This window comes from Chenopodium album, chromosome 6, assembly GCF_948465745.1.
Source record: "Chenopodium album chromosome 6, dcCheAlbu1.1, whole genome shotgun sequence".
In the NCBI taxonomy this organism is placed as follows: domain Eukaryota; kingdom Viridiplantae; phylum Streptophyta; class Magnoliopsida; order Caryophyllales; family Amaranthaceae; genus Chenopodium; species Chenopodium album.
In genome coordinates this window covers 33025593-33047824 of record NC_137839.1, presented here as the reverse complement: position 1 = coordinate 33047824, position 22232 = coordinate 33025593, and the positions used below count along the sequence as shown (strand labels likewise).

Sequence of the window (22232 nt, the reverse complement as noted above, 5' to 3'; positions counted from 1 at the left end):
CCACGCAAGTCTTTTTGTGTAAACCAAACAACACCTAATTACAGATCTTGTACTACCTCCGTTACATATTAGTTGTAACTTTTGCCATTTAGGGGTACTATACATTAGTTGCAACTTTTCATTTTTTTCCTTTTTTAGTAAGTTTTTTTCAATGAAAGTACAACAATACCCTTACTAAAGAGTTCATAAACACAATTAGCTACCTAAAACAGATTTCATTACATTCCTAATCTAACTTATTTAACATAATAATATCACCCAATTAAATCAACAATCATCAAAACTCATCATCTCCCACAAAAAATCAGACCCCCTTTGCCGTCACCGTTTGCAGATAAAACTCCTTCAACGTCGTCGTTTCCAAAACAACCACTACCTTCAACGTCGTCGATGCTCATCACCACCGTCAAAGTCACCTCCTTCCTCCTCTTGTGTTCCTTTTTCTCTCTCTCTTTTTTTTTTTTTTTTTTTTTTGAAAAACAATTCGTTTAGATCTGAAGGTTTAAGGGAGGGGTGGGTGGGCTAGTTTGGGGTGGCTCGAGGCGGTTTCTGGGTGAATTAGGGTGAGTGAGGGTGGTTTCGGTCTGGTTCAGGGTAAGTTTTGGGGGGATTTAGGTTGAATGTGGGTGGTTTTGAGGGTGAGTGAGGGTGGTTGTTTTGTGGTGGTTTGCTCTAAGAGAGTACAGTTTGGAGATGGTTGAGTCGAGAAAGGGTATATATAAGAGTTCGAGCGAAAAGGGAGTAGTTCCGGGGTTTATCGAGCTAAGAAAGGGTGATTTCGGGGCTGTTCAGGTGGAGAGGGAGTGGTTTTACGGTGGTTCGGGTTGAGATTGGGTGGTTTCAGGGTGTGAGGTGGGTGGTTTCGGGCTGACTGTTCTTGGTCACGGTGGTGGGCTGGTTGTTGCTGGCCACGGTGGTGGGCTGGCTGTTGTTGGCCGACGGTGGTGGGATGGCTGCTGTGGCCGACGGTGATGGGGTGGGTGCTGTTGATGGTGGTGGGTAATTTATTAATTACCTTCACTTTATCTCTCCTACCTTGCATAATTACTTATTCTGTAATTCATTAATTCACTATTATGAAATTTTGTCTTAGAATCCATGTCAACCTGAAAGTTGCAACTAATATGTAACAAATGTAGTAAAAGACTTATCGTAATTACGTAATTACGGAAAGTTGACATTTTCGAGCAATTTCTACTCTTTTTCTTCAATTCCCCTAACTGGCGAAATCCGAGTAAAGGTCATCGAGCCCTATATATATATGTGATGCAAAATTCTTATTCATTCTTCCATATTTTCAGACTCAAAACACAACCCTGAGAGAACTAATCCAGATTCTGCAAATAAACTTGCAGAGCTGCTCAAATCATCACAAACAATCATCAATCATCCTTCAATTTAATTTGTTATTCAATCCCATAAATCAATCGAATTTTCTGGGTATTAAAAAAATGAGCAAATTAGGGTCGAAAATGGCGGTTTTTCATGGCGAAACGAGTTTGGGTGACTTGGAGGTGAAATCTATGGCAAAAGACTCGAAATTACAATTTCCGAACAATGAAATTCGAATCCATCATATTTCGCCATCAAGTGATCGGTGTCATCCACTGTCACTTCTTCATACCATTTCCCCTTTCTCTTTTCTCTGCAAACTCGAACCCTCCGATCAACAACAGCAGCAACAACCAAACCTCTTGAGTTTACACGCTTCTTGCTTTTACGAGCTTAAATCTGCTGTTGTTTTGCTTAACAATGAGGAGATTCATCTTGTCGCAATGCCCAGTAAGCAGAAGAAGTTCCCTTGTTTCTGGGTTTACGCTGCGCCGGTTGGGCTTTATGTTTCGTGTTTAGGGATGTTGAATTTCGGTGTTTGTCGATTGTCTTCGATCTGGATGAAACCCTTATTGTTGCCAACACTATGAAGTCTTTTGAGGATCGGATTGATGCGTTGAAGAGTTGGATTTCCCGGGAGGGGGATCCGGTGAGGATTTCGGGGATGAATGGGGAGTTGAAGAGGTACGCCGATGATCGGGTGTTGCTTAAGCAGTATGCTGAGAATGATTGTGTTGTGGATGGTGGGAAGATTTATAAGGCGCAATTTGAGGAGGTTGCTCCATTGTCGGAAAATCATGAGACTCTTGCCCGTCCTGTTGTTAGGTTGCCTGAGAAGCATCTTGTTCTTACTCGAATTAACCCCGAGGTGACTTAACTTGTTCTGCTTATAACTCATTATCTTAATTTATGTATTGTTTGTTATACATATACATGTGATAGAGTATATAAATCGATACTAACTTTTGGTTGAGTGGGTCCTTTAACATGGTATCATGCATGAGCTCATGAAGAGTTTGCTTTATCTTAAAGTGGTTGTTTGATATTATGGCATAGGATTGCTTGGATTGCTATCTTCTCGTGTTATTAACTTGTTCCTCACAAATTACCGGCATTCAATTTAGGATTCAAATGGAACTTTCTTGTGTAAGAGGATCATGGGAGTTTATGTAGTTCCCTGCATTGATACTTTATTTTGTAGGACATTAAGATAACTCTAGGCATTTCAAATTTAGGCTGGGAGTTAAGATTACACGTACTGAGTTGACATGAGAAATAAAACAGATGGTTATGGTAAGGTGATTGGATACGTCCTCCGGCTTTTAAGTGCTCCATTAACACTTTATGGACTATTCCGTAGTCACTTGACCTACTTTGACCAATGTTTGTGATTTATGCATAAAAAAATTATAGGTAGGTACTTTTTGGAATCACCTTAATGAATGGATTATTAATTTACAATTGTTATAACTGCTACTTATTGATAATTAAAAATATTATTGGCCAAAGATTTGGATCGGCATATGTGCCTATGACAAATTCTTTTATGGGATACTCCATCTACATGAGATTGTTTTAGAGGCGCATGTGGGTTTATCTTTAAAACAGACATGAATATTATAATTTATAAGGAGGGAAAAAATCCAAATGAGAGTGAGACCTTACCGCCGCTCCCAAACCTAAGAAGATGATACAATGCTACTAGTTGATGATATGTTGGCTACAAGAATAACTAATCCTTCCATCTTTCATTACCTCAAGTTGGTGAAGAAGATGGAACGGTCGTGGGGCTTTTGTGTCGAGGGACCTTAATAAGCAAATAGTTATTCTTGTTTATAGATAAGTTGTTGCATGAATTGGATCGGTTGTTAGTATTTTATGAGCCAGGTGTTAAAGTTGGGTATTTTGAGGATGCAAGATTTCCTATTGGACACACAAAGGGCACTATGAATTTCTAGTCATCTAATTCGGTTTGGCAAATGCCCCACAACCTTTTCGATCCTTAATGGATGGATTTTTTTTGCCCTTACTTAAATTTTCTTCTTGTGTTATTTAACGATTTCATTGGTTAGGAATGCCATGTTAAGCAGATGGGGTTAGTGTTGACTGAAAATAGCTTATATTTTTACATGACAAATTGTGATTTTAGGAAGGAGGAGGAGGCATACTCAGGACATGTATTTCCGATAATGGTGTGACAATTGGTATGGAAAAAGGGGGATTTCGTTCGTGCAGTGGTATGAGTTTGGAGTCAAGAATAAGATCAATGTTGTACGGAGATGGAACTTATACTTAATGCCCTGTATATGGTTTTGTTAGGGAATGCTAAATTTTCTTTTACTTAAGACCTAAAATTATGGTATGAGTCGTATCCAGTTTCCCCTCCCCCCCTTGGTTTTCTTAAACCAAAACAATCAGAGTTTAAGGTATGGGTTTGAAAATTTAAATATCTTAAACAAACACTAGGTATTGGTTTTACCCATTTTAAAACAATGCATCATACCTAAATTACTTGAACTAAACACCCCATGAAGGCGGCGATGCTTCAATGGCCATTACTAAGCAACCTAAGACAACTTAGTTGATTTTTTGGGCTCACCTGAGTATTATAGAAAGTTTGTTAAGCAATATGCACATATAGCAATTATTAACGTAAAAGTTGATAATTTTTGGGGGTTAAATGAGGCATGAGAGCCTTTGAAAGAGGATTTCCCAAAGAAATTTTGTGGTGGAATTGGATGCTTTGGGTTATGGAGTAGGTGTTTGTGCCATGTTATGCAAGATAATAGGCCTATTGCTTTTTATAAAATGTAAACAGCTTGGGCTAAGGGCTTAACCTAAATCCATGTAAGAAAAAGAACTAATGGCAATTTAGGTAACAATATAAAAGTTGAAGTGCTATATTTTGGGTTGTCATTATATGATTTGCATTGATAAACAAAGCTCGAAGTTTATAACCTAACAACAAGAAATTGGGACTAAATATGGTAGTATGGTAGAGTAACATATAAAGGTTTGATTTTGAAATTTATATCATACCTTTTTTTTTTTTGAACGTTAGAGATTTTGCACTATTCACAAAACCTCTTTTGACCGTTCTTTGTGATGTACTTCCTCCGTTTCTTTATAGTTGCAAGACTTGCAACATACACTTTATCACGATATTTAAGAAAAGTGGACCTCACATAATATAATACACTTAAAATGGGGTTAATTGGTTGAAAGGAACATAATCAAGTGGGCCATGTGCTTCAAATAAAGGTAATAGTACAATCTTCACCATAAAAACCTTCCTTTTATTGTGTGTTGCAACTATTATGACATTTCCATTTTAAGGAAGTGTTGCAACTATAAAGAAACAGAGGAAGTATATGTTAGGAAAACCATAGTCATGCGGGGTCTTGTTGGATTCGCTTGATATACACTTCTAAAATATTAACTTTCCATAATTTTTTACTTAAGTAAATTTAAAGATATTAATTAATGGTATAAAAGTGTGGGTGAGATAAAATTTGGGTCATTGGTAACATCTCATGGAGTGGTTGGGAAGCTTTGGAGAAGAAGATTTTGGGAGATCATTTATTAAAGATTCATAAAAGACTTAGCTTGAAAGATAAAGCTCATCAAGGGAGCATCACAATTTAGCACCCAAAGTTTTTTGAGATCAATTTGCTTGCTTGGCATTTGGATCTTGGGATAGAGAAAGATGGAATTAAAAAAAAAAATTAAAATAGTTTTAAGGTCTTTATGGGATTGTGTAGTTCACTGTGCTTCTGTTTTGGGCTATTTTATGGGGCTAATCTGGGGTTCTCTTTTAATGATATACAACAGTACGTGACATTTTGTTTTCTTTCATTTTATTTTTTATGACCCTTCATGTATTCATTATTTACCTTTTTTAGAGTAAACCTTTCTTATATACGAAATTGAAACTAAACCATTGATGATGAGCAGAACCTCTGATCAACCATTTTCTATGGGCAGAATCGTGATACCAGTGTTCTTGTACGGTTACGACCTGCATGGGAGGACTTGAGAAGTTATTTGACAGCGAAAGGGCGCAAAAGATTTGAAGTATTTGTCTGTACCATGGCTGAGAGAGATTATGCTTTAGAGATGTGGAGGCTTCTTGACCCAGAAGCAAACCTTATTAATTCAAAACAACTTCTTAATCGGGTTGTATGTGTGAAGTCAGGTAAGCAGGATTTCTTTATCATCTTCTCGTAGGCTCAGATATTCATCTTGATATTTCTTTAATTTATGCTTATGCAACTGAAAGTAGCTAATGATGCTAAATAGTTGCATCGTAAGGGGATTTGGGTTAGTCAATTATAACATATAAGGGCGAAGGGTTTGAAATGACAACAAAATTGCTAGCCATGCGAAAAGATGCTAATATATATTTTCAAGTAACTTCAAATTTTATAGCCTTTCCAAGATGTCAGGTATTCATTTGTGATATTGAAAGGAAATTGTTGTATATTAAGAGTATGGTTATTTTCACATTATGGAAATGCCTATTTTTGATCCATGAGCATTAGTTTTTTCTTACTTTATACGTCTTTCGTCATTTAAGTTAGGAAATTTTAGATTTTAACACCTCACAAAAACGCAAAAATTGATTTTAACACCTCCATAAAAAAAAAAATGGATTTTAACACCAGATAAATTTCTACAAATTTGGTATTACCACCACTTAACTGATTCTGTTTAGGAATCCGTTAAGTGGGTCCATAAGCCACGTGTCGTGTTATTATTGGCCAAAAAAAGAAAAAAAAAAATAAAAAAAAAAGAAAAAAAATTAAAAACCTAAAACTACCCAGCCACCACACACCACCCCCGCGCCACCGCCGCCTTCCCCCCAACTCACCACAGCCCTCCCCGAAACCACCACCCGTGTCGCACCACCACCCCCAACCCACCTGAACCCTCCCCCTCCCTTTCCCGCAACCGTAACGCCCCCAAAACCACCAAACCCAAAACCCTTGCCCCCCCTAAACGGCCACGAATCCGGCCTTAAAAGGCCGAAATCGGCCGGTTTTGGGGATTTAACCGGCCGATTTCGGCCTTTTAAGGCCGGATTCGTGGCCGTTTAGGGGGGACGAGGGTTTTAGGTTTGGTGGTTTTGGGGGCGTTATGGTTGCGGGAAAGGGAGGGGGAGGGTTCACGTGGGTTGGGGGTGGTGGTGCGACACGGGTGGTGGTTTCGGGGAGGGCTGTGGTGAGTTGGGGGGAAGGCGGCGGTGGTGCGGGGGTTGTGCTGTGGTGGTGGCTGGGTAGATTTGGTTTTTTTTTTTTTTTTTTTTTTTTTTTAATTTCTCCTTTTTTGTAACAAATAAAATGCTGACACGTGTTATTGTGGGCCACACTTAACGGAATTTTCGGATGGAAACCGTTAAATGGTGGTAATACCAATTTTTTGGAAATTTTTCTGGTGTTAAAATCCATTTTTTTTTATGGGGGTGTTAAAATCAATTTTCGCGTTTTTGTGAGGTGCTAAAATCTAAAATTTCCTTTAAGTTAAAAGCCCATTTTCCCTGAATTTCATGTTTATAAATAAAAGCCCCATTTCTCATTTGGAATGGGGCTATCTTCCACTAACTTCTTTTTTAAATACACTTTCGATCAACAGAACCCTTTAACCTCATTAAATTCTCTCTTATTAAAAACACAATAAATTGTTAATTAACAATTTTATTGGATAGAAAGGAGCATATCTTATTAAGGCTACCCATTTATTGCAAACGGGCAACTATCTATCAACAATGCCGCACTTCTGTTCCTTTTCAAAAACCATGCCCAAAGTAAATTAGACTTTTATTTAGAGATTGAGGGAGTATATGAATATAATGAATTATTTTGGCCCCCTGTTCATGCTGCTTATTATTCAAAAATCTACTTGTCAGGAAGAGTACAATTAACAAATAACATACTCTCCATTTCTTTTGTCCTACCAACTTATTGTTAAATTAGCCAATTAAGAAAATTAAGAAAAAGGTGGATAAAGTAACAGAGGAGTGAACACTGGGTGTTTGTAAGAAAAAGGTGGATAAGTGTGGTAAAAGAGGGGGGTGGTTTTTCTTCCGAGGGGGGGTCGTTATAGGCAGAGTTGTCAATTCGGGTAAACAGTTCGGGTTTGGGTTGGGTAAGTGTGGGTCGAGTCAATTCGGGTTAATGTCGTAACCTATGCGGGTCGGGTTTGGGTTGGGTCATGCTTGAGTCGGGTCATGTTGGGTCATACATCTATCGGGTTTAGGTCGGGTTAATAATAGGTCGAGTTACATTCGGGTCGGGTGAATAATAGGTCGGATTTAATTTGGATTTTCACGGGTTAAAACAGATTAGGGTCATTCTCAGGTTCGAGTCGGGTTCGGTTCAAGTCAATAATTGACGGGTTAATCAGTTTGGTCATTCTTAGGTTTGAGTCGGATTCAGTTCAAGTCAATAATTTGCGGGTTAAAATCAGGTCAAGTCATTCTCGGGTTCAAGTCGAGTTCGATTAAAGTTAATAATTTGTGGGTTACAATCAGTTTGGGTCATTTCCAAGTCGGGTTATGTTCGGGTTTAGGTCTCAAATATTGGGTTAATCTGGGTTTCACGTTGATTTCAGGTCGGGTCATATTGGGTTCGGGTACATTTTTTAAATCGGTTTGTTAACAATTTATATAATGATATTCACGTTTAATCAATATCAATTTCTTCATTTATTGTAAGAGAAATAATTTCAGATAAGTTCAAATTCGAGCTAATTAATTCAAAAAAGTTTAGATAAGATATACATAATAAGTGACAACGTAATTTTACTTTGATCAATAGTAATAAGATGGTCTAAATTGAATTTTAAGTGATTTGAAATCGGGTTAGACCAACAACAGGTTAGGTTGAGTACGAAATTAGTCATGAACTATTCGGGTTGAAATTGGTTTGGGTCAATAACAAGTCGTGTTGATTAGAGTCAAGTTAGTAACAATTTCGAGTTGGGTTAGTTATAGGTTAGGTAAAATTAAGGTCGGGTTAGTAACAGGTTGGGTTCAATTTGGGTCGGTTTAATAACAAGTTGGGTTAGTAATAGGCCGGGTTAAATTCGGGTTTTGGCGGGTTAAACGGGTTTGGGTCAATTTCGGTTCAGGTAAATAATTCACGGGTCATCTTCAGGTAGGTCGGTTCATGTTCGGATTCGAGTCTCAAATACTCGGGTTAACTCGGGTCTAGGGTTGATTTCAAGTCGGGTCAGATTGGATTTGGGTTACCAATTTTAGTGGTCATCAGCAATTTTCTGAATAAGCAATTAATAGTTGCTAAAAAATGAAATTTTTAATTATATACTATGTCAAAAAGCTATTGCACACAAAACGAAAAGGGATGTAAAGGTGCTGTATTGGCTGTCTTGTTGCTGCTTTTAAGTTTTTTGGAGACTGATAGTGATGATTTTATGGAAAGCTGTTTTGTTTCCCTTTTAAGCATAACCTGCCCACTTTAAGAAATAAAAGTTTCTTCAGTTTGGTATCTTTGCTTTTCAGTAATTTGGTCCGGATAGTGAAGCTTAGGTTTTCTTCAGGAAGAAATTTCCAAAAAAAGAGGCTATTAAATACTATCATTAGATAGCTGAAACAAAGAAACAAGTACAAAGGAGAGGACAAGCTAAAAAGTTCCTTCAGTTAAGTATCTTTGCTTTTAATTCAATTTTACTTGATAAGAAAATGATTATAATTTAACCAACATAGAAAAAAGTACAAAGGAGAGGACAAGCTGTCATTAAATTTAATCAGAAATCAAATTTTCAAACCAACCCAGTTTCTGTAACTCTTTTCATTAGAAACAATATTTTCTGGACCCAATTGTCTTCTGCTCAAACTAAACATTCCACAAAATCACCATTACAGCATTGCACCAATGCAACATCTTCTCCTTTGCTTAATTCTTCCAAACCCCATAGAGTAAATCTTGCAGCCAATTCATAATTTTCAAAGGACATACTTAAGTTTCTTTAAGCGAAGAGAAAGCCTTCTCAATTGTTACCTTGCCACCTCATAATGAAGGAAATTATGTGAACAAGACTAATTGTTGTGTCAATGAAGCTTGTAGACGTAAGGTGAAAGGCCACGCCTTCCCTGGATTGTGCTTTACCAACATTTACATAAAGCTCTCACCTTAGAGGTTCCTTTGCCTTCTAAATGATATTTGCTATAGGAAATTCTAGATACTTGGGGGTGCAGTTAAGCAACAAAGAAAGGACTTACAAGAAAAAAATCTCTATAGGGATGGCAATTTAATGGGGTGGTCTTAGGAAATTTTAATTCCATGCATAGGGATGGCAATTTAATCCGAATTCGATCCAATCCGAAGAAAAAAGTCCGATCCAAATCCAAAATGGAAAAAGTTCGAATCCGATTAAAAAAGTCTGAATCCGATCGGACTCGGATCGGACTCGGATCTTGCTTGGGTCAGTCGGATTGGACTCGGATCTTGCTTGGGGTCCGAGGAATCAACCCGAGTCTAAGTCCGACCCGCTATATGTAATAAAATTATACGGGGTAGGTTTTATAGTTAAGATTATTGTGGGTCATTTAAAGAACCAAAAAGCCCATACCCCTTTTTCTATTCTTCCGCCACTTACTTTTCTCTGCTACTCAATACTCATCTTCTCCTATGCTCTTATTTCTCTCTCCTCAAAATTCCTCTTCTCTAAAAACTCCCATTTTAAACCCTTTAACATTTGTATCTCAGAAGTTACTCTCTCTCACCTCCTATCAATTTGAACGCCCCCAATTTGGTTCTAATGTGTAGTATCTATGCTCGTACTGGTTCAAAGCTGCAAAATCCATCCCAAAAATCTCTTATCAATTTGTAGATCTAGTTTTGCAACTTGTTAATAAGGATTAAATCCGAGGAAAACGTAAGTATTATGCTAGTTTGAATTAATAGTGTTAGTATATATTTCTACATCCGAGTTTGTAATTTTTATAATTGTAAATTTGTAAATCAATTTAATTTATACATTTAATTATGTTGAAAGTTTATTTGCAATTATACATTAATGTAGAGTCTTCAATGATTTGGATGTATACATATAAAAAAAAGTGGAAGATTTGTTAATAAACTGTTCGAATTGGGTCGGAGCCGGAGTTGGCGAAAGTTATCGGACTCGGATTCGGAGCTCAGCTACTTTGAGTCAGATCTGGAGTTGGAGCCGGATTTTAGGTCCGTTAATGTAGCGATCGGAGTCGGATCCTACATAGTTCGACCCGACTCGATCCGTTGCCATTCCTACCCATGCGTTGCTGCACAAGAAACCACACACCAGAATCACGTTAAGTAGATAAGCAGAATATATTGGGAAAATAAGCACAAAAAAGACGTAGGGAATATTTCAAGCATTACCCCAAACTTGAACCCCAATGTGATCATGCATTTAAGCATGGTGGCGTCCAAAGGGAAAGAAACAAGAGCAAAAGTGTCGACAACAAGTTTTAAGAACTTGTAAACCGTTCACAGGGTAAAGGTTACACTCCTAGGAGATCGTTAACTCCAGAAGTTCGGGGATGAAAGTACAAATCCAACCTAAAAGACTGAAACTGCCCTAACAATAGGCCTCTACTTTATTCCTCTCGTATTCATGTTCGTTTGATCTATGTTGGTTGAATATTAATGCACAAATAAAACTATTATTAGGGATCACTTGAATTATAATCATATTAGCCTAAACAAGATTTTTAATTGTCTTATTAAGCGTGATTACAAGTACAAATTCCCCTTAAACATGCATAAAATCTGTGATAAAACAATAACAACAAATATCAAGTAACATAATAATAATAATAATAATAATAATAATAATAATAATAATAATAATAATAATAATAATAATAATAATAAGGAAATTTTCACATTTGCTACCACCTAAAGCGCTTTGCTTCAGATTTGCTACCTATTTAATTTTTTTTTTCACTTTGCTACCACCTAAATCAGACTTTGTTAAAAATCACTACCACTTAACGGAATCCGTTAGGATTTCCGTTAAGTTTATTTAAAAAAAAAAAAAAAATTAAAAAGATTTTTAAAAAATTAAAAAAAAAAAATTAAAAAAAAAACAGCAACCCCACCCACCCCTTCCCCTAATCTGCCACCCTCTCCCTCCCCAAATCTGCCACCCTCCCCCTCCCCCCTTCCGGCGGCCGGCGCCGGCGACCTCACCCTCTCCCTTTTCCCCACCCAAAATTGACAATCCTAATCCTAAGCCGCCACCCCCAAACCCAGACCACCACCGCCACCGTAACCCCCAAAACCCATACCAACACCACCGTAACCCCCTTTCCCCTTCCCTCCACCGGAAATCGGCCCCCTCCCCTGATTCCCCCACCGAAATCGACCCCCCTCCCCTTCCCCTACCCTTTTCGGCCGTCCCTAACCCTAAACCACCACCCCAAAACCACCACAACCGAAACCCTAAAATTCGTTTAGGGTGGTGGTTTAGGGTTAGGGACGGCCGAAAAGGGTAGGGGAAGGGGAGGGGGTTGATTTCGGTGCGGGAATCAAGGGAGGGGGGCCGATTTCCGGTGGAGGGAAGGGGAAAGGGAGTGGTTTTCGTTCGGGGTGGGGGTCGGAGCTCAAGAACGGGAAAGGGAAAGGGGGGATTGGATGCGCATAGGGTGGGGGAAAGGAAGGGGGTGGGTTCACGCGGCGGCGCCGGCAGGGGGAGGTGAGGGGTGGCAGTGAGGAGGAGGGGTGGCTGCAAGGTGGTTGGAGGGGTGGCTAAACGGTGGAGTGGGCCCACTAACGGAAATAGTAACAGAATAAGGCATGTGGTAGTGATTTTTAACAAACTCTGTTTTAGGTGGTAGTAAAATAAAAAAAAAATTTAAACAGGTAGCAAATGTGAAACGTGGTGTTTTTAGTGGTAGGCAAATGTGAAAATTTCCTAATAATAATAATAATAATAATAATAATAATAATAATTAAAATAATCATGTTAAAGCATTATAATAGCAAGATCCTAGGCATGATACTAACAAGATTAATAACAAATCCTAGCATGTCACTAAACATAAAAAATCAAAGCTTTAGCCCTAACATGATACTAACATGAGAAAGGAAATATGAAGCATTCTTTTAATCATTCTTGATATTAGAAATATTAATTAACCCTAAACATTATACTAGGAAGCAATAAAACATCCTAACATGATATTAGGAATCAAAATAACAATCTAAACATGATTTCTATATTATAATATCAATAAAGCAATTAAAGTAATTACTTCGATGCCTCGGATCTCTTTCTGATAACATAATACACGCGTTGGTAACTTCAAGGAAAATATTAAAACAGTAAATCTAATAAAAGAATTGAATAAAGTTTGGGACCAAACCCTCAGAAATTATTGACCTTTCACGTCTAGGGCGAAGACAACTTCGAACTTGGCTAGGTGTGTTTAGTGCTAATGTATAAGGAATTGTGTTTGTAAAAGGTTAGACTAGAGAGAGGGAGAGAGAATAAGCTTTAGCTTAGAGAGAGAGAAGAATTAGAGAATTCAGGTTATTGAAAAACGGTGGTCCAATGACCTTATTTATAAGAAAATAATCCGGAATTGATAGAATCAAAGTTCGAAAAGGAATAAAACACCACTACACCAGGCGACGAACTTGTCGTCGGGTGGTGCTAAGACAGTTTTTGCGGATTTTGTCTTTATCATATTTTTTGATCCCAAAGTCCAAATAAGTCATATAATATGTCGTTGAAAAGCTCTTGAAGTCTACTTTCTAACCCAATTAGAATCAGATTAAAATCTTTTGTAGATAAAAGATATGGCCGAAATAGTGGAAGGATGTCAATTTTGGATAGAGTTTCGTATTCCATTCATATCTTTTTCGTTATAGCTCGGAATTAATATTATAATATATCATTGGAAAGATAAATTTAAGATCTATCCATCCATATAAAATTTGGATAAAGATTATGAGACACAAAAATAATATCTGACTGTCTTTGAACATCTTAAATTCGAATAGAATTAGGATTTGAAATAAAAGGAAAGTTTTATTCAATTTCAAACTTTTTGATTTTATCTTTTCAAAAAGGATAATTAAGATATTGTAGAAACTTATAGAAGCTTCTAATAAATCATAATTAGTTTAGGAATAGCATTAAACCTTTGGACCCTCCACATGATCATTGGGTCATAGGTAAATTCGGTTTGGGCCCAGTTTAGTATTTTGGCCATAAATTCCTCATTATTCATCGGAATTGGGTTTATAATATATCGTTGGAAAGATTTTTTCAAGCCCTATCAAACTACACTATTATTGGACCTATATCATGGACCAAACTAAAATGGAATGAACGTTTTTCTTAAATAGGGTAAGAAAAGAAATATTTTCAAAAATCGAAAGAAGAGATATTTTAATAAAAACATCCTCATCACTAGACTTTTCACACTTTCGCTTTGTTCGATAATCATATGACATGAAAAGTATTCATCACTGAGTTTGGTTTTGGGGAGACACATTTGGGTCTCTACACTCTCCTTTTTAATAATACGTTCAAAAATAAATTTGTCGTTTATCCCGTTCGTCAACCTTAAAAGAGGAGATAAAGAAAATGGAAACTTATGGAGCATATTCGTTGCACATTATGATTGGGGATAAACTTTTGGGAGGTTCTACATGGTGTCCTCAAAATTAGAAATTTTATTTGGAACATTTTTTTGGTATTCTATGTAGTGGCATTAGGGAATGGCTAAATTAATTATAGTGGCCTAATTTTTATAATGACCAACCTAATATTAAATGGTCCAAAACCTATCCGAATTTTATAAAAAGACAAACCACCATCACTACCCCCTCACCCTCAACAATGGCCACCGCCTAACATTACTGAGTCGCAGATAGCAGCAGCTCGCAATGACCCACCAACCCAGGCTATGACGGGACAGCAACAGCAACAGCCCCACCTCCACCAACACCCCACCTTTGGGGTCGGATTTTCGAAGGGGGTAGGTGTTTGGGTCAGATTTTCGAAGGAGAATGCTGTGTGGGTTGGATTTTCGAAGGGAGTGGCCGGTGTGAGTTGAATTTCCAAAGGGAGTGGGTGGTGTGTTCAAATTTATGAAGGGAGAGGGCTGTTTGGGTCTGGATTTTGGAAGGCAGTAGCGGTGTAGGTTGGGTTTAGTAAAGGGGTGGGCAGTATCTAGGCTAGGGTGACAGTGGTGATGGTGGCTGGACAAAAGGGGGTGGGTGCATCGTGTTGGGTTGAAGAGAGGGGGAAGGTTAGATTAACTAGGAGGGTTAGTAAATTTATTCAGTTTAAGTACAGGTTTTAACCCATTTAAGCTAGGTTAGTCATTTAAATGAAACTAGGCCACTATAATTAATTTTGCCATTCCCTAATACCACTACATAGAATACCAAAAAAAATTGGGCTTTCACATCAGTGTTTGAAAAAGCGCGCCTAAGGCACGCCTAGGCGCTGAGGCAGAAGGCGATCAGGGGGCGAGGCGTTTTTGGTTAGGCGCACCAAAAGGCGCACATGAAGCAAACATCAGCCTAAATTTTTAAACTGGCATATAGCGCGCCTCACTTCAAAGAGGCACAATGAGACACACCTGGCGGAGCAGAACCCCTCTCGCTTCAGTGTGTCTTCAGCTTTTTTATACATTGTTTCACTTAGAATATATTGTATATCTGAAACTATGTCTCACTTAGAATAAAACTTAGATTTTATTGTGAAGCCCTCTATTTAGTGGTACCCGGAAGACCACCTCATGGCTTACACCAACCTCATGTATCTGCAGGGGTTGGATGACGCCACTTGGTGTCGGTGCTTCCCGGCTACATTGAAGGGCATTGCCCAACAATGGTTTGGCAATTTGCCAGCCGGGTCCATCGATAGCTTCAGGAAGCTCGCCTTCCTGTTTGCTTCCAACTTCTCAATGAACATCCCTGCTAAGAAAACAAACCTTGAGTTGAGCACTGTTAAGCAGGGAGAGCGAGAAGGGCTGCGCTCATATGTCAGGCGGTTCAATCTGATCAGAATTCAGATTCAAGGACTGTCAGACGAGGTAGCTTTTACAGACTTTTTCAAGGGTCTGAGAGACGGGTCGACCTTTAAGTTCGACCTAATCAGAAAAGGGGCTTTCACCTTACAGGCGGCCCTGAGGGAGGCGGAAAGCTACATCCAAGCTACCGACCTCTGCTCGCCTGGTAGCCAGTCGGACTCCAAGAAGTCCGACAAACAGAAAGACAGCCGGTCAGCTCAGCCGGCCAAAAACAAAGAAGAGAGCAAGAAAAGAAAAGAAGTCTAGGCGGTTACTGACTCTGACCAGCCGTCCCAGAAGAAAAAGAAAGAGTTTAAACCGTACGTCCCCAAGTACGAGTTTAACAAAGACTGCAACTCCATCCTCATGGAGATAAAGGACCGGCTGTCCATTGAGAAGCCGAATCCTATGAAGAGTTATGTCCAGTCACGGAACAAAAATAAATTCTGTCAGTTCCATCAGGAGGTCGGCCATGACACAAACGACTGCTTCAGTCTTCAGCGGGCGTTGGACCGTCTGGCTGACAAAGGGCTATTGAAGTCCTACATTTCTAAGTCCCCAGCCGGGGCAAAAAAGAAAAACAAGGGTCAGTCCTCCAAGACTACCCCCCAGCCTGCTAGTAGCTCGGATACCGATAAGGAGCCGGTCTACACAATAGCAGGCGGGTTCTCCTGTGGTGGCCCTACCATCCGGGGCACCAAGAGCCATCTTCGAAAGATGGACAAAGATGATGATGAGCAGGCAAAAATGTCTTGATTAATGAGAAGGATAGGGGCAGCGTCCGCCGTCCGCATGATGACCCGGTTGTCATTGAATGTAAGGTTGCCAACCAACTGGTTGGAAGAATCCTTATTGACACCGGCAGCTCATCAGACATCATCAGCCTCCGGTGCTTGCAAAAGCTGAAATACAACGTCAGCAGCATGCATCCGGTCACCCACCCCTTGGTTGGTTTTGGGGGTGGGATGGTCTACCCAGCCGGAAGAATTGATTTACCCATCCGGCTGGGAGAGAAGGGCCAAGGACGACACATTGTCGTCAGATTCTTGGTCGTAGAGGAGTTGACCGCCTACAACATTATCCTTGGCCGGCCGACCCTCAACGTAGCCAAGGCAGTAATCATCTCATCTCTCATGCTCATCAAGTATGAGAGGGATGACGGCACTTTGGGTTCCCTGAATGGGGATCAGAAGACGGCCTGAGAGTGTTATCTCTCAGCCGTCAGAGACACTGTGGCCCCAGACGGCCAGGAACTAATAGACCTTGACAATGTCAAGGATGCCGACCCTGCGCCTGTCCCACCAGCAGCCGGGAAGAAAAGAAAGGCACCTCTGCTGGTGGAGGTGAAGAAAGAGAAAAAATAGCAATCACTGACCGATGAACGGTCAGAGGAGCTCCGCCCTCAACCGGCTAGTGAAAGTATTGATTTCGTTCTGGATGAAAGCCGTCCAGAACGTACTGTGAAGGTTGGGACGGTTACTCATGCTACTTTGGGTGCAAGCTTGCACCTTCTGCTGAAGGAATTCAAAGACATTTTTGCCTTCGAAGTGGAAGAGATGCCAGGCGTCAGCCCGGATCTCGCTGTCCACAAACTCGCCATGGACCCCAAAAAGAAGCCCATCCGGCAAAAGAAAAGAAACCACGGCGAAGAAAGAAGTCAGGCGGCAGCTGCCGAAGTCAAAAAGCTGCTAGACGCCAGGTTCATCCGGCCCTGTAACTTTCTCGACTGGGTGGCCAATGTGGTCCTTGTTAAGAAACCGAATGGGACCTGGCGCATGTGTGTTGATTACACAGACCTCAACAAGGCGTGTCCAAAGGACAGTTACCCGCTTCCAAAGATCGACAGTCTGGTCGACTCTACAGCCGGTCACGCCTTGATGAGCTTTATGGATGCCTACTCCGGCTTCCATCAGATACCCATGTGGAAGAAAGATTAAGAGAAGACGGCCTTCGTCACTGATCATGGGTTATTCTGTTATACTGTGATGCCGTTTTGCTTGAAAAATGCGCCTGCCACTTTCCAACGGATGATTAATACGGTCTTCATTAATCAGATTGAGAGGAATGTGGAGGCGTACATTGATGACATGATAGTCAAATCCAAGCTACAGACGGATCACCTTGCTGATCTTCGAGAAACATTCGCCACCCTTATGCGGCATAGGGTTATGTTAAATCCTAAGAAATGCGTCTTTGGTGTTGAGTCTGGGAAGTTTCTCGGATTCCTGATTGATCAAAGGGGGATAGAGGCTAAACCTGAAAAGATACAGGCGGTGATAGACATGAAGTCCCCCCGTTCTGTCAAGGAAGTGCAGAGACTCACCGGCTGTCTGGCCGCCCTGGGGAGGTTCCTCAGCCGGTCAGGCGACAAGTGCCTCTACTTCTTCCAAGCAATCAGGCAGAAAACAAGATTTGAATGGGGGGAGGATGCTGAGGCGGCATTCCAGAGGTTGAAAGAGCATTTACATTCTCTACCTAGGTTGGTCAGTCCTTTACCTAGGGAGACGTTGTACATGTACTTAGCCGTCTCAGATCATGCCCTCAGTGTCGTTCTCCTTGCTGAGCGAGACGGCGTGCAGCTCCCGGTTTACTTCATTAGCCATGTTCTTAAAAATGCTGAACTCCGGTATCCCATGGTTGAAAAATTTGGCCTTGCTCTGTATATGGCTTTCAAAAAATTGAAGCCCTACTTTCTGGCACACCCGGTGGTGATTTACACCGACCAGCCACTCAAGCGGCCAATGTTTACCTTGGACTCATCCGGGAGAATGTTGAAATGGGCTATTGAAATGCAAAGTCTTAAAATCACTTACGAACCAAGAAAGGCAGTGAAAGGTCAGGCGTTTGCCGACTTCATTGTTGAAATGACCCGTCCGGTGGCTCCGGATAATCTTGATCAGGTTTGGAAAGTGTATGTAGACGGGAGTTCTACTAAGAACGGTTGTGGTGCAGGCGTAATTTACGAGTCTTTTGAAGGGGACAGATTTGAGTATGCACTACGCTTCAAATTTCAAGCCTCTAACAATGAGGCGGAATATGAAGCCCTGCTAGCCGGAATTCGCATGTGTAAGGCGGCAGGGGCCATGAAAATAGACGCCTACTCTGATTCTCAATTGGTCGTTAGCCAGTATGAGGGAAGCTACGAGGCTACTCATCCGGCTATGATTAAATATCTTCATGCAGTCAAAGAAGAGACCAAGGCACTTGAGGAATTCCGTCTGAGTCAAGTGCCTAGGTCGGAAAACAACCAGGCGGATGCATTGTCAAAGCTGGCGTCTTCCGCCTGCCATGATACGCCTCGGTCAGTCTTTTGGAAAGTTCTTGAAAAGAGAGGCATCTATGAGGATCCCATTGGAATTCTGGACCGAAGCTCTACCTGGATGGATGGCATCCGGGCATACCTTTCAGACGGTACACTTCCTGATTTGCCACAGGAAGCAGATGTCCTGAAAAAGCGAGCTGCAAGCTTCGAGTTGAAAAATGGAGAACTCTTCAAGGCGGGGTTTCTGAAGCCTTTGTTGAAGTGTGTCACCCCAGAAAAGGGGAAAGAAGTTCTCGAAGACTTGCACTCGGGATTCTGCGCCTCGCATATAGGCGGCAGGTCCCTAGCCGTCAGAGCCAGACGACATTATTTTTGGGCCACTCTTGAGGCAGACGCCAAGGAATTGGTGAAGAAATGTGACAAGTGATAAAAATTTGGCAAACTCATTCACCGTCCGGCTACTGATCTGACGGCCATCCACAGCCAAATCCCGTTTGTAAAATGGGGCATGGACATTCTAGGTCCTTACACGCCTGCCCCAGGCGGAAAGCACTACATCTTGGTGGCTGTGGATTATTTCACCAAGTGGGTGGAGGCTGAGGCGGTTAAAAACATCAAGACCTCAGACGTAATTTCCTTCATTTGGAAGAACATTATCACCCAGTATGGGGTACCTATGTCTATGGTGTTTGATAATGGTCCTCAGTTTGAGACGCCTCAGCTAAAAACTTGGTTGGGAGATTAGGGGATCTCAAGCTATTTTGAATCTGTTGGCCGGCCCCAAGCAAACGGCCAAGTTGAAGCCTTCAACAAACTCATCTCAGACGGCATTAAGAAGAAAATAGAAAGAGCCGGTGGCCTATGGGCAGAAGAGTTAATCCATGTCCTATGGGCCATCCGGACAACAGCAAAAGGGGCAACCGGTGAAACCCCACTTCTCATGGTTTACGGTGCTAAAGCCGTCTTGCCCATCGAACATTACGAACCGACTCTCAGATTCATGCTATATGATGAAGAGGCAAACTGGGAGGCCATGCGCCTAGCATTAGACTCACTCCCGGAGCGCAGGGGCAATGCCGCCTTGCGTCATGAGATTTACCGTCTGAGAATGACGAGAGCCTACAACAAAAAAGTACACCAGCGTCCTTTGAAAGTTGACGACTTAGTGTTACGAAAAATGGAGGCAACCGGTAGGGCGAATGAGCTGGGGAAGCTAACCCCAAATTAAGAAGGCCCCTACCGGATCTATGAAGAAGTAAGGAATGGCACCTACCGCCTGGAAACTCCAGACGGCAGGCGTCTGCCTAGAACTTGGAATGTAGACAACTTAAAAAAGTACTACTTCTGAGAATGTAAACTTTTTGTAAACAATGAGTCAATTAATGAAGATTCAGACTTTGTTTGCAAAATTGAGTTATTGTTTGATTACCCATCCAAGTAATACCCAGACGGATTTTTCATTTACCTAACTAAGTTCGATACTTAGTAAAGGTTACATTTGTTTGACTGCCTGGGTAATACTCGGATATTCGGATCTCTTGTTTATTTAAGTTTGATACTTTGTTCATTTAACTAAGTCTGATTATCCGCCTGGGTAATACTCAGACAGATTTTTCTTTTACCTAACCAAGTTTGATACCTGGTAAGATTAAATAATTGCTTGTCCGTCTGGGTAATACCCAGACAGACTCGTTCGTTTAAACAACTATGTTCGATACTTAGTGTAAATTCAATACTTCGACTAAAAACTAAGCACAAAAACGTTTAGTGGCTATACAACCGGTCTCAAACAAGACCAGAGGCTAAAATGGCCGGATGGTTGCTCATTTTATAAAATCGCCTGTCCCAACATGGACAAAGGCGTCCGGTGACACCCCTCCAGGTGCAATCGTCGCAGAGAACAGACTATTTGTCGGTTCTACGTACCCATGTAGACGGCAAAGAATGAACGACCTAATTGGTCAACTCATAGCCGTCTGACCAAAATGACCTGTGAAGAATGATCAAGTTGCCGAATACCGGATGCCATGGGGCATCAGTCGGTCACCGGATGAAGGTCTCACTTAGGTTATCTATTCCAAAATTGCACTTCCCACCCCAATTGGGGTAAAAGAGTTGTTCAATGGCTATGAAATCTCTACCAAGACGGACAAACGCCGTCTGGGTAGTGACTGGAACGCCTGTTAGTGTACGGCTGTGCACTTGGTTTGGGGCAATCACTACTGTGATTGATTGACTTACAAACATATCATGCTCTTTGCAGCATCAGACGTTTTCAAGTCAATAAACCAACTCCACTTGAAACCAATCACACAGCCGTCCAGGGGCAAGGACAGCCAGACTATTGACTAGTTAGGCAAAAAATCGCCGCATGCTTTGGATAAGTTAGGCAAAAATGAAAAATTAAAATTTGCACAAAATAAAAATTCAAATGCAAAATGATCAAAACCGACTCAGTCGGTGCATTTCATAAAAGTCCACCCAACCAAACGGTTGTAGTGGATCAAATGTTAACCGGACCCCGTCCGGGAGAAAGAAATTGTTAATTAACTCGGCTCCTTAGCCGGTAAATACAAGGATACTCAGCACGCAGGCCGGAAAAAGCAAGTTTTGGCATACAACCGCTGAATAAAAGAAAAAATAAAAAAGCAGAGATTGGCATACTGCCGCTGAATGGTCACTTCTGGTCTGCAGACGGTGCCTCCTGGTCCTCCTCCTTCTCCTCATCATCTGAGGGTATCTCCTGTGCTTCACCAGGACCAAGAAGCTCAGGTGCGGACGGCTCGTTGTTGGAGTTAACCCAGGCTTCGAAAGAGGCAGGCTCTGGCTCGCCTTGTTCTCTCAAGTACACCACGTACTCGGCATAGCTGTGCGCTAGTGCCCAAATGCTATAATCCGCGTCTGGGTACAAGGCAGCCCAGGAAATCTTCATACGGGCGTCATTGTCAGCGCCACTCTCAGCAACAAGGCGGTTTTGCTCCGCCTCCAGGGTTGCTGCAAAGTTTATCTGACCCTGAGCAGCCTCCTTCTCCAGCCTTTGAACCTTGGTCTTCAGTTTGGTGTTCTCTTCGGAAACACCTTTAAGTGTGCCAAGGTCCGTCTGGGCCTTCTTGAGCGCCTCATCAACCTTCTTGGCGCTCTCATCCGCCTTCTTCTGGGCCTTCTCCGCCTCCTTCTTAGTCGTCTCAGCATCCGTCGCCCGCTGATTGGCCGTCTTCAGATCTGACTCCAGCTGCTGGATTCTAGACGCTTGTGTCATAATTATTGCTTTAGTTTCAAGTTCATTTACGATAGTCGAGTGTAAAGCAATATTATCAGCGTCTATGGCGGACTTCTTGGCCCTTTTTACCTCTTCCCGTTTGCGGGAATAAGGACGTTTGAGCCCGTCCACCCGCAGCATGGCCTGCAAAAAGTCAGGCGGCATAAGTATTGCAGGCGGGATAAAACACTTGGAAAAAATAAAATTGAATTGACAAGTTTCTTACCTCAGCCAAAAGGGATAGAATGCGTTCAAGATTGAACGTCTCTATCCCAGGGATATTGTCCTTATCCCTCTTCCGGACGGCTTCCAGCATGGCCTTGGCATGCTTCTGGACGTCTGGCCAG

At 41.2% G+C, this 22232-nt stretch overlaps 1 protein-coding gene across 1 annotated transcript in view; it reads left to right on the top strand.

Annotated features, from left to right (window-relative positions):
- The first annotated feature begins 1300 nt into the window (after positions 1 to 1300).
- The window catches only part of LOC145636867 (RNA polymerase II C-terminal domain phosphatase-like 2), a 36187-nt gene continuing 15255 nt past the window's right edge, over positions 1301 to 22232 (top strand). The window contains exons 1-2 of the mRNA XM_081688406.1: positions 1301 to 2200; positions 5317 to 5527. Coding sequence (XP_081544532.1) covers positions 1919 to 2200; positions 5317 to 5527 — 493 coding nt within the window. The 5' untranslated portion in view covers positions 1301 to 1918. The remainder of the gene's footprint in view (positions 2201 to 5316; positions 5528 to 22232) is intronic.